This window comes from Oncorhynchus mykiss, chromosome 15 (genome assembly GCF_057628025.1).
Source record: "Oncorhynchus mykiss isolate SJ-2025 chromosome 15, ASM5762802v1, whole genome shotgun sequence".
Taxonomy (NCBI): Eukaryota; Metazoa; Chordata; class Actinopteri; order Salmoniformes; family Salmonidae; genus Oncorhynchus; species Oncorhynchus mykiss.
In genome coordinates, this window is record NC_143036.1 from 65827501 (window position 1) to 65840983 (window position 13483).

General features: G+C 47.1%; 1 protein-coding gene across 8 annotated transcripts in view; it reads left to right on the forward strand.

The window, feature by feature from the left end:
- LOC110490567 (ankyrin repeat and sterile alpha motif domain-containing protein 1B) overlaps positions 1-13483 on the forward strand; it is a 352871-nt gene that overhangs the window by 151550 nt on the left and 187838 nt on the right. For all 8 annotated transcript variants that reach the window (XM_090200869.1, XM_090200870.1, XM_090200871.1 and 5 more), the window contains 3 exons: positions 1182-1258; positions 1388-1498; positions 9034-9165. In XM_090200869.1, coding sequence (XP_090056995.1) covers positions 1182-1258; positions 1388-1498; positions 9034-9165 — 320 coding nt within the window. The remainder of the gene's footprint in view (positions 1-1181; positions 1259-1387; positions 1499-9033; positions 9166-13483) is intronic.

The following is a 13483-nucleotide window of genomic DNA, read 5'->3' on the forward strand; positions in this document are numbered from 1 at the left end:
GTGTGTGTGTCACAGTGGCAGAAGCTAGATATTGATTCCAAAAGAGGCCATGGAGAAAAGTAGATTGAAAGAGAGAGAGTGATGGAGAAAGAGGCTTTTTCTCTTTTGACTTCAGCTCTCTTTCTCACCTCTCCATTCTTTAACAGCCTTACATGTCACAATTAACTAGGATTGTTGAAAACATTTTTTTTTGCCCCCTTCCTTTGACGATCCACAATCTCCTCTCCCTCTCTCCCCATATCTCCCCGTATCTCTCCCATCTCCTCTCTACCCATATCTCACCTCTCTCTCCCCATATCTCCCATCTCTCTCTCATCTCCCCTCTCTCTCTCCCCCTCTCTCTCCCTATATAATCTCTCTCCTCTCCCTCTCTCTCTCCCATCTCCCCTCTCTCTCCCCTTATAATCTCTCTCCTCTCCCTCATCTCCCCTCTCTCTCTCTCTCTCTCTCTCTCTCTCTCTCTCTCTCTCTCTCTCTCTCTCTATCCCATCTCCCCTCTCTCCCCCTCTCTCTCTCCCATCTCCCCTCTCTCTCTCCCCTCTCTCTCTCTACCCATATCTACCCATATCTCCCCTCTCTCTCTCTCTCTCCCCATCTCTCTCTCTCTCTTCTCCCTCTCAAATCTCCCCTCTCTCTCTCCCCTCTCTCTCTCTACCCATATCTCCCCTCTCCCATCTCCCCTCTCTCTCTCCCCTCTCTCTCTCTACCCATATCTCCCCTCTCTCTCTCCCTCTCCCCATCTCCCCTCTCTCTCTCCTCTCTCTCCCTCTCCCTCTCCCCCATCTCCCCTCTCTCTCTCCCCGCTCTCTCTCTACCCATATCCCCTCTCTCTCCCCTCTCTCTCTACCCATATCTCCCCTCTCTCTCTCCCCATATCTCCTCTCTCTCTCTCTCTCTCCCATCTCCCCTCTCTCTATCCCCCCCCCCTCTCTCTCTCTCCCATCTCCCCTCTCTCTCCTCATATATCCCCTCTCTCTCTCTTCTTCCCCATATATCCCCCCTCTCTCTCTCCCATCTCCCCTCTCTCTCTCCCCCTCTCTCTCCTCATATATCCCCTCTCTCTCTCTTCCTCCCCTATATATCCCCTCTCTCTCCCCTTGTAATCTCACTCCTCTCCCTCGTCTCTCCTTCGCTCCCTCTACTCCTCCCTCTCCCCCATCTCCTTTCCCCCTCCTCCCCAGATGATGCTGTGACAGGGGAGCTCTCCAAGCTGCTGAATGAGATGAAGATGTGTCGGGACAGAGACTACTCCTTTGAGGTGTGTCATCTCTCTTCATCCTTGTCTTATAGATCCTTGTGTTGTCTTTGGAATCATTGCTGATGCTTGTGGTGATAAAACCAAGTAATTAAATTACTACCCCACTCTACTCTACTCTACTCTACTTAGGAGCTCTGCCAGACCATCTCATCCCACTCTCATTCCATGGAGAGCTTTGGCAGCGGTCACCTATCAGACGAGGAGCGACACAGTAACAGCACCCTGAGCAGAGTCAGAAAGGTGAGCACCATTTTGGATCAGGGAGGGAGGATGGGACCAGGGGTAATCAAGGGGGATGTGGAGGGTAAGCACCATTTTGGATCAGGGTGGGAGGATGGGACCAGGGGTAATCAAGGGGGATGTGGAGGGTGGATGGGACCATTTTGGATCAGGGAGGGTGGATGGGACCAGGGGTAATCAAGGGGGATGTGGAGGGTGAGCACCATTTTGGATCAGGGAGGGAGGATGAGACCAGGGGTAATCAATGGGGATGTGGAGGGTGGATGGGACCAGGGGTAATCAAGGGGGATGTGGAGGGTGAGCACCATTTTGGATCAGGGAGGGAGGATGAGACCAGGGGTAATCAATGGGGATGTGGAGGGTGAGCACCATTTTGGATCAGGGAGGGAGGATGAGACCAGGGGTAATCAAGGGGGATGTGGAGGGTGAGCACCATTTTGGATCAGGGAGGGAGGATGGGACCAGGGGTAATCAAGGGGGATGTGGAGGGTGAGCACCATTTTGGATCAGGGAGGGAGGATCGGACCAGGGGTAATCAAGGGGGATGTGGAGGGTGAGCACCATTTTGGATCAGGGAGGGAGGATGGGACCAGGGGTAATCAAGGGGGATGTGGAGGGTGGATGGGACCATTTTGGATCAGGGAGGGTGGATGGGACCAGGGGTAATCAAGGGGGATGTGGAGGGTGAGCACCATTTTGGATCAGGGAGGGAGGATGAGACCAGGGGTAATCAATGGGGATGTGGAGGGTGGATGGGACCAGGGGTAATCAAGGGGGATGTGGAGGGTGAGCACCATTTTGGATCAGGGAGGGAGGATGAGACCAGGGGTAATCAATGGGGATGTGGAGGGTGGATGGGACCAGGGGTAATCAAGGGGGATGTGGAGGGTGAGCACCATTTTGGATCAGGGAGGGAGGATGAGACCAGGGGTAATCAATGGGGATGTGGAGGGTGAGCACCATTTTGGATCAGGGAGTGAGTATGAGACCAGGGGTAATCAATGGGGATGTGGAGGGTGGATGGGACCATTTTGGATCAGGGAGGGAGGATTAGACCAGGGGTAATCAAGGGGGATGTGGAGGGTGAACACCATTTTGGATCAGGGAGGGTGGATGGGACCAGGGGTAATCAAGGGGGATGTGGAGGGTGGATGGGACCATTTTGGATCAGGGAGGGAGGATGGGACCAGGGGTAATCAAGGGGGATGTGGAGGGTTGGGACCATTTTGGATCAGGGAGGGTGGATGGGACCAGGGGTAATCAATGGGGATGTGGAGGGTGAGCACCATTTTGGATCAGGGAGTGAGTATGAGACCAGGGGTAATCAATGGGGATGTGGAGGGTGGATGGGACCATTTTGGATCAGGGAGGGTGGATGGGACCAGGGGTAATCAAGGGGGATGTGGGGGGTGAGCACCATTTTGGATTAGGGAGGGAGGATGAGACCAGGGGTAACCAATGGGGATGTGGAGGTTGAGCACCATTTTGGATCAGGGAGGGTGGATGGGACCAGGGGTAATCAATGGGGATGTGGAGGGTGAGCACCATTTTGGATCAGGGAGGGTGGATTGGACCAGGGGTAATCAATGGGGATGTGGAGGGTGAGCACCATTTTGGATCAGGGAGGGTGGATGGGACCAGGGGTAATCAATGGGGATGTGGAGGGTGAGGACCATTATCACAGTTTTGTGTCTGTGGAATCGTACCGTCGTATTGTTATTCTTGGATTGGAAAACCATGTCCTACTGCATCACTCTGGGGTCCATTACTGTAGTAGCATTTAGTCACCAGGAGAGGGCAGCCTCAGACACGCTATAAGGCAGACATGTTTACTGAGCAAAAACATAAACTCAACATTCAACAATTTCAAAGATTTTACTGGGTTACCGTTCATGTAAGGAAATCAGTCAATTGAAATAAATAAATTAGGGCCTGATCTTTTGATTTCACATGACTGGGAAAACAGAAACATCTATTAGTCACAGATACCTTAAACAAAAAGTAGGGGCAGAGATCAGAAAACCAGTCAGCATCTGGTGTGACCACCATTTGCCTCACGCTGCCTCACGCTGCGAATAGAGTTGATCAGGATGATGATTGTGGGCTGTGGAATGTTGTCCCTCTCCTCATCAATTTCTGTGTGAAGTTGCTGGATATTGGTGGGGACTCGGACACACTGTCGTACACGTTGATCCAGAGCATCTCATACGTGCTCAATGGGTGACCTGTCTGGGTATGCAGGTCATGAAGGAACTGGGACATTTTCAGCTTCCAGGAATTGTGTACAGATCCTTGCGACATGCTGAAACATGAGGTGATGGCAACGGATGAATGGCACGACAACGGGCCTCAGGAACCATCAATAAATACACGTGTTTGTTGTCCATAGCTTATGCCTGTCCATACTATAACCTCACCGCCACCATGGAGCACTCTGTTCACAACGTTGACATCAGAAAACTGCTCGCCCACACAACGCCATCTGACCGGAACAGTTGAAACCAGGATGAATTCGTGAAGAGTACACTTGTCCAGCGTCCCAGCGTCCCAGCGTGCCAGTGGCCATCGAAGATGAGCATTTGCCCACTGAAGTCTGTTACGACGCTGAACTGCAGTCAGGTCATGACCCTGGTGAGGACGACGAGCACGCAGATGAGCTTCCCTGAGACGGTTTGTGACAGTTTGTTCAGAAATTCTTCAGTTGTGCAAACCCACAGTTTCATCAGCTGTCCGTGTGGCTGGTCTCAGACGATCCAGCAGGTGAAGAAGCTGGATGTGAAGGTCCTGGGTTGGCGTGTTTGCACATGGTCTGCGGTTGTGAGGCTTGTTGGACATACTGCCAAATTCTCTAAAATGACATTGGAGGCGGCTTATGGTAGAGAAATGAATATTACATTCTCTGGCAACTGCTCTGGTGGACATCCCTTCAGTCAGCATGCCAATTGCACACTCCCTCAAAACTTGAGACATCTGTGGCAATATGTGTATGACAAAACTGCACATTTTAGAGTGGCCTTTTATTGTCCCCAGCACAAGGTGCACCTGTGTAATGATCATGCTGTTTAATCATCTTCTTGATATCCCACACCTGTCAGGTGGTGGATTGTCTTGTCAAAGGAGAAATTCTCACTAACAAGGATGTGAACAAAATATTAGAGAAATACGTTTTTCGTTCTTATGGAACATTTCTGGAATCGCTTATTTCAGATCATGTATTTGGGGAGTTTCTCCCTTCTCTGCAGATCCACTTAAGCTCTGTCAGGTTGGATGGGGGGGTCTCTCCAGAGATGTTTGATCGGGTTCAAGTCTGGGCTCTTGCTGGGCCACTCAACCATAAAGGCCTGATAGGTGGAGCGCTGCAGAAATGGTTATCCTTCTGGAATATTCCACCATCTCCACAGAGGAACTCTGGAGCTCTGTCAGAGTGACCATTGTGTTCTTGGTCACCTCCCAGACCAAGGCCCTTTTCCCCTGATTGCTCAGTTTGGCCGGGCGGCCAGCTCTAGGAAGAGTCTTGGTGGTTCCAAACTTCTTCAATTTAAGAATGATGGAGGCAACTGTGTTCTTGGTGACCTTCAATGCTGCAGAAATTTTTTGGTACCCTTCCCCAGATCTGTGCCCAACACAAGCTCTTATGACAATTCCTTCCACCTCATGGCTTGGTTTTTGCTGCATGCACTGTCAACTGTGGGACCTTATATAGACAGGTGTGTGCCTTTCCAAATCATGTCCAATCAATAAGATTTACCACAGGTGGACTCCAAGTTGAAGAAAATGGAAACAGGATGCACCTGAGCTCAATTTCAAGTTTCATAGCAAAGGGTCTGAATACTTATGTAAATAAGGTATTCCTGTTTTAAATTTCTAATACATTTGCTAAAATAAAATGAAAACTGTTTTTGCTTTGTCATTATGGGGAATTGTGTGTAGATTGATGAGGGAAACAATGAATTCAATCCATTTTAGAATAAGGCTGTAACCTAACAAAATGTGTAAAAAGGGAAGGTGTTGGAATACTTTCAGAATGCACTGTACATTTCTGTTCAGTACAGAACATCCTCCTTCCTTCTGTAAAGTAACCACTGATCTGACATGACTGGATTGGTGAAAGCTATGTAATGGAATCCTTGCTTTACAAATCAGTGATTTTGCTGGAATTCACTTGAAGGAAGGCAGTAAGGTAGGAAGGGTGCGTGTTTTAGTATTAGAACAAGGCCTAGCTTCACCCCTGAGAGCCGATTGGTAGAAGGGCTTTCATCTCGTTTCTCTCGTTTCCTGGGAGATTGATACCTGTGGAGTTTGGCGCGGCACACTAACAGGAATTTATCTGGTCTGAATCAAACCACTGCCACTGTGTGTGTGGTGGGAGTGGGTGGCTTGATGGAGCAACAGCCTCTGGGCAGGCCTTGCCTTGGTTTATTAGAAGCACAAACACGTCTCAATCAGTCACACACTGAGGCGACGATGTAGGCGCAAACACACTGAGGCGACGATGTAGGCGCAAACACACACACACACAGAGAGCACATGTAAGGGAGAGGGTTACGTACAGTATGTATTAGATTTTGTGTCTTCATGGTCAGTGTCTGTATGTGTGTGTCTCATACTTATTTGTATGGCTGTCTATGGATCTAGATGTGTGAATGTGTCCCCTGCGCCCATACAGGCCTATGTTCTCATTTGTATTCATGCACCTCCATTAGCATGACACACTGTAAATGTCAGAGAGAAATGCAGCATCTGTCCATCAGACAGACTGATGAATAAAAACATGGTCATCTCCCATATCTGCTGTAGGACACACTCATCAACTTCCTGGTTCCAGAGCTGAGGTATAACCATAGACAAAGTGTTGGATGTCTATGCGTGTAGCCCACTGCCCTCCTCACTACGTCTGCTGTACACTACGGAAGGGCCTCGCTGGCTAGTAGCGAAGCCTCTTGGCAACAAATCCACACACTGGTTACTGAATAGAACAAGTCAACAGCCAGGTCACAAATAGGTGCTCGTCATGTTTGTTTAATAATGATGTGACATCAACGAATGACATATCAGGTGTCAATGTGGTGGCCCGTACCGATATGGCCTTGGTGGCCCGTACCGACAAGGCCTTGGTGGCCCGTACCGACATGGCCTTGGTGGTCCGTACCGACATGGCCTTGGTGGCCCGTACCGACATGGCCTTGGTGGCCCGTACCGACATGGCCTTGGTGGCCCGTACCGACATGGCCTTGGTGGCCTATCGTTTATGTACCGTAAGGGACGTCTGTACTGTTGTGTCTATAACTTGAATGTCTCTTCCATGACAATTCCGTGATTTTCACGTGTGATTGTAAGATGGCCATTGACAATTGACAACACAGTCAAGCCCACACTACCTTAATAGTAGCACACAACAAACCAGCTGTTTCCCCACTAAACATAATACTTTGTGGTGTGAGAAAGTCAGGGAATCCCACTACTCTACCCCCAGGCTTCCAACGGGCCTAGCTCTGACAAATCACGTCTACCGTTCAACAGAGAGCAAGAAATATTCATTAGATAGCACATGCTAATATTATTCCAACAAATGAGTGTATCATCATTCAACTGAGCAGACCTGGAAGGACTCTTGGCAATACAGACCCTGTGAAAAGGGCATATTGTGTGTGTTAGCGTGCACGGGTGTGTATTATTTGTTTGTCAGGATCCCCAGTAGCTTTTGCAGAAGCAGTTGCTGCTCTTCCAGGGGTCCACAAAAAACACTGAACATTGCAAAGTTACAAAACACTGATAGACAAGGAAAGTCACACACATTTAAATACAATTATATACAAACAATGCAACAAAAATTATGTGTGCGTGCTTGTGTTTGTCCTCGCCGTTCCATGAGTTGTATTTTTGAAGGTAATTTTGCTGAGTTCCATGCGATCATGGCTCTGTATACAACTGCGTTGTCGTGAATTTGTTTTGGACTTGGGGACTGTGAAGAGACCCCTGGTGGTATGTCTTGTGGGGTGTGAATGAGTGTCTGAGCTGAATGTTATTTGATTATGCAGACAAACTGGTATTTTTGTCACAGTAATATTTCTCATTAAAACTAGGAGAAGCAGTTAATCTCTTGTCAACCGTCAACCAGTAAAGACTGGCATGCATGTTGTTGATGTTAGTTCTGTATGTGCAGTTAAGCGTTCTGCTTTGTTTATGAGCCAGCTGTAGTTTTGATACTGACTGTTTCCTTGTTTAGAATTTCAGTGAGCTCACTGGCTTTGAGTGCTGTAGAGTGTGAAATCATCCGCATATGTAGGCATTCTAGTTTTGTGTAAGACCAATGGCAAATAATTTGTTAAAATAGAGAAGAGTAGTGGCCCAAGGCAACTGCCCTGAGGGATACCTCATTTTAGATATCTGATGATAAAGAAGATTCCATTGAAGAACACTCTGGATTCTGTTGGATAAATAACTCTCCAACCATGTGTTGGCAGGTAAAGCCATACCAAGTGCGTTGTTTTCAATAATAATGTATGATCAATAACATCAAAGGCTGCACTGAAATCTAACAATACAGCTCCAACTATCATCTTATTATCCATTTATTTTAACCAATCATCAGTCATCTGAGTCAGTGCAGTACAAGTTGAGTGTCCTCTATATGCATGCTGAATGTCAGTAGTTAACTTGCTCTCTGAAAAATAGTGTTGTATTTGATCAAACACAATTATCTCCCTCAGTTTACTAAAAACAGGCAGCAAACTGATTGGGCGGCTGTTAGCGCCAGCAAAGGGTGCTTTACTATTTTTAGGCTGTGGAATTACTTTATCTTCCTTCCACACCTGTGGACACACACACTCCTTCAGGCTTTGGTTAAATATCTAGCCAATAGGGGTGGTGATACAGTCTGCTACCATTCAATAGTTTACCATCAAGGTTGTCTTTACCTGGAGGCTTATCATTATTGATGGATAAAAACGGTTTTTCCACCTCTCCCACACTAACTTGACCGAATTGAAAACAGCAATCCTTCTCCTTCATTATTCAATATTTTATACCAAAATATGATGGTTCACTGTTCAATGTTGTCATTTCCTTTCTGAGTTTTTCCACTACTAGTGAAAATAGTAATTGAAATGATTGGCAATACCGAAAGGTTTTGTTATGAATGGCTCATCAACTTCAACGAATGATGGAGATGAATTGGGTTTTCTACCCATGAGATACTCAAATCTCAAATATTTTCCCATTGATTTTATGTAATTTATCTTTGTTTGGTAATACTTTCTTCTGTTTGTTAAGTTTAGTCACAACAATTCTCAATTGACAGTATGTTGACCAATCAGCTGAGCAGCCTGACTTGTTTGCCACCTCTTTTACATAATTTATTTGAAACATGAAATGTTTCAGTTCGTCATCAATCCAGGGGGCTTTAACAGTTCCCACGGTTAGTTTCTTAACAGGTGCATGCTTGTCAACAATTTGCATGAATCATTTTCAATGTGTGTGCGTGCGTATGTGCGTGCGTGCTTTAAATGAACCGTGTGTATTGAATCTCTCTGCAGCGGCCCACTCCCCCACTTCCCCCAGCCCAGGAGGAAGAGGAGGGGGAGAAGAGCTGTGGCCCTGCTGGGTTCTGGGAGGCCCTCACACCCTGCAACGGTTGTCACAACCTGGGCTTCTCCAGCGTGTCACAGGTACGCACACACACGCACCTCCCCCTTTCACTTGTATTCCTACATAGCCTCTTCCTCCTGTCATTAATATAACTGATAACCATTGTTATGGAGTGCCAGTATACTATGCTATAATTGCCCTGTCTCAATCATAAGTCACTCTAATGGCCTGTTTCCCAGTTTGCATGGCTTGTTGCCTCTGAAACCCTCAGTTAATATACATCACCCAGCAGAATGCAGCTCTGCTGGGCCATGTAGCAATATGTTTATGCATTTCCATGACTAATAGAGCTCAGTGGATGTCGTTTTGCGCTTGGTGTGTATTTGTCGTTGTGTTGCCGTGAGAACCGCATAGTATCTCTCTCGACCACTTGCTCTCTCTTTCACTATCTTTCTCACTATCTATCTTTCTCACTATCTATCTTTCTCACTATCTATCTTTCTCACTATCTACAGTTGAAGTCGGAACTTTACATACACCTTAGCCAAATACTTTTAAACTCAGTTTTTCACAATTCCTGACATTTAATACTAGTAGAAATTCCCTGTCTTAGGTCAGTTAGGATCACCACTTTATTTTAAGAATGTGAAATGTCAGAATAAGTAGAGTAGGGAGAATGATTTATTTCAGCTTTTATTTCTTTCATCACATTCTCAGTGGGTCGGAAGTTTACATACACTCAATTAGTATTTAGTAGCAAAGTATTTGGTTGCCTTTAAATTGTTTAACTTGGGTCAAACATTTCGGGTAGCCTTCCCACAATAAGTTGGGTGAATTTTGGCCCATTCCTCCTGACAGAGCTGGTGTAACTGAGTCAGGTTTGTAGGCCTCTTTGCTCGCACACGCTTTTTCAGTTCTGCCCACAAATGTTTTATAGGATTGAAGTCGGGGCTTTGTGATGGCCACTCCAATACCTTGACTTTGTTGTCCTTAAGCCATTTTGCCACAACTTTGGAAGTATGCTTGGGGTCATTGTCCATTTGGAATACCCATTTGCGACAAAGCTTCAACTTCCTGACTGATGTCTTGAGAGGTTGCTTCAATATATCCACATCATTTCCCTTCCTCATAATGCCATTTATTTTGTAAAGTGCACCAGTCCCTCCTGCAGCAAAGCACCCCTACAACATGATGCTGCCATCACTGTGCTTCACTGTTGGGATGGTGTTCTTCGGCTTGCAAACATCTCCCTTTTTCCTCCAAACATAACTATGGTCATTATGGCCAAACAGTTCTATTTTTGTTTCCTCAGATCAGAGGACATTTCCCCAAAAAGTACAATCTTTGTCCCCATGTGCAGTTGCAAACCGTAGTCTAGCTTTTTATGGTGGTTTTGGAGCAGTGGCTTCTTCCTTGCTGAGCGGCCTTTCAGGTTATGTCGATATAGGACTAGTTTTACTGTGGATATAGATACTTTTGTACCTGTTTCCTCCAGCATCTTCACAAGGTTATTTGCTGTTGTTCTGGGATTGATCTGCACTTTTGCACCAAAGTACGTTCATCTCTAGGAGACAGCCATCCTGAGCGATATGACGGCTGCGTGGTCCCATGGTGTTTATACTTGCGTACTATTGTTTGTACAGATGAACGTGGTACCTTCAGGCGTTTGGAAATTGCTCCCAAGGATGAACCAGACTTGTGGATGTCTACAATTTTTTTTTCTGAGATATTGGCAGATTTCTTTTGATTTTCCCATGATGTCAAGCAAAGAGGCACTGAGTTTGAAGGTAGGCCTGGAAATACATCCACAGGTACACCTCAAAATGGACTCAAATTATGTCAATTAGCCTATCAGAAGCTTCTAAAGCCATTACATCATTTTCTGGAATTTTCCAAGCTCCTTAAAAGGCACAGTCAACTTAGTGTATGTAAACTTCTGACCCACTGGAATTGTGATACAGTGAATTATAAGTGAAATAATCTGTCTGTAATCAATTGTTGGAAAAATTACTTGTGTCATTCACAAAGTAGACATCCTAACCGACTTGCCAAAACTATAGTTTGTTAACAAGAAATTTGTGGAGTGGTTGAAAAACTAGTTTTAATGATTCCATCTAAGTGTATGTAAACTTCCGACTTCAACTGTATCTTTCTCACTATCTTTCTGAATAGCTTTTTCTCTCTTCGTTTAGTTTCTCTCTCTTTCGCTCTCCCTTAATTTTTCTCTTTCTCTTGTTGTCTCCACAACAGGGAAGGGCATCAGTATCCATTCTCCCAGCTCTTTCCCCTCTGTCTCCCCCCCCCCCCCCCCCCTGTCACCCCCTCTGTCCTCCCCCCTCCGGTCTCCCCCTCTGTCCTCCCCCCTCCGGTCTCCCCCTCTGTCCTCCCTCTCTCCCCCTCCTGTCTCCCTGTCTCCCCCTCTTTCCCTTCCCTCGCTCCCCCTCTGTCTCCCCCCTCATGTCTCCCTCCTCTGTCTTCCCCCTCTCCCCCTCCTGTCTCCACCCTCTGTCCCCCCTCTTCCCTCCTGTGTTTGGCCCACAGCCAGGCTAGAGTTAACTATCTATCAACACCTGGGCCTCTGTGTGGTGGGGGATGATGGGCCTGGGATGCAGTCCCTGGCCGATTAGCAGGGTCCACTTTTGGGATTTTGTGTTTGTGTGTACATTTAGTTCTCAACTGGCCTCATTTTGGTTTCAACTAGCCCAAAATTCTCCCCACACATCCTCTCCCTGTCTCCAAGGCAATCAGCTCCATCCTGATTGGTTTGTCTCTCAACAAGGCAATCAGCTCCCTCCTGATTGGTTTGTCTCTCAACAAGGGAATCATATTACTTATAACAGGATGCTTCAACTAGTCCTGGAACGTTCAAAGTGTTTGTTCAACCAATCAACTACTCAGCACAATCTTCACAAAATATCCATCTGTATTGTTTAATTTCAGAGGTTAAATTGTAAGTAAGGACGCTTTTTCAGCGCCAATGTCCACCACCAAAGCAGACTTACTCCACACCTCCTCAGTCTCCCTCCCTTTTTCTCTCCTCCTTCTCTCCATCTGTTCTTCTCTCCTTCCTCCTCTCATCCGTCCGGTCTGTCAAATTGTCAGAGTGATGGCAGTCCCACTGGGCTCTGTTCTCTTCCTCTTTTTAAGTGGTGAAATGTTTTTCTCTCACTTTCCACTCGGTTTCACCTCTTCGCTTTTTCTCCACAACTTTCTTTCCCTTTGGCCTCACCCCCCCATCTCTCTGTCTCTCTCTCGCCTTCCCTACCTCACCCCCCATCTCTCTGTCTCTCTCTCTCCTTCCCTACATCACCCCACATCTCTCTGTCTCTCTCTCACCTTCCCTACCTCACCCCCCATCTCTCTGTCTCTCTCTCTCTCCTTCCATACATCACCCCCCATCTCTCTGTCTCTCTCTCTCCTTCCCTACCTCACCCCACATCTCTCTGTCTCTCTCTCTCCTTCCCTACCTCACCCCCATCTCTCTGTCTCTCTCTCTCTCCTTCCCTACCTCACCCCCCATCTCTCTGTCTCTCTCTCTCCTTCCCTACCTCACCCCACATCTCTCTGTCTCTCGCTCTCCTTCCCTACCTCACCCCATCTATCTCTCTTTCTCTCCTTCCCTACCTCACCCCACATCTCTCTCTCCTTCCCTACACCAGCCCACATCTCTCTCTCCTTCCCTACATCAGCCCACATCTCTCTCTCTCCTTCCCTACATCAGCCCACATCTCTATCTCTCTCCTTCCCTACATCACCCCCCATCTCTCTCTCTCTCTCTCCTTCCCTACCTCACCCCCATCTCTGTCTCTCTCTCTCCTTCCCTACATCACCCCACATCTCTCTCTCTATCCTTCCCTACATCACCCCACATCTCTCTCTCCTTCCCTACATCAGCCCACATCTCTTTCTCCACATTTCTCTCTCACTGTCTGACAGAAGTGCGTTAAGCGCTGTATCGATCGCAGTGGTAGCGAGGTCTCAGCTGTCACTCAAGCTGTCAGTCAGAGAGACGGACTGTACTCTGATGTGTGCTGCAGAGGGTTACTGTAAAAGGCTGCTGTGTGTGTGTGTGTGTGTGTGTGTGTGTGTGTGTGTGTGTGTGTGTGTGTGTGTGTGTGTGTGTGTGTGTGTGTGTGTGTGTGTGTGTGTGTGTGTGTGTGTGTGTGTGTGTGTGTGTGAGATAAATAGAGCGAGTGAGGGAGTCAGAGAGAGAGAGAGAGGGATAGAAAGAGAGCATTTAGTCGTAACCACAGAAGCAACGCCAAGACATCATCAAACGTCTTTCATTGCCACAGTTCCTATATATGAGCATTGAGGTGGAAAAACGTGTCCTTCTCTGTCGCATGTCTTGCATATGTGTGTTTGAGCGGAGGGGGTTCCATCTCTCTATCTCTCTCG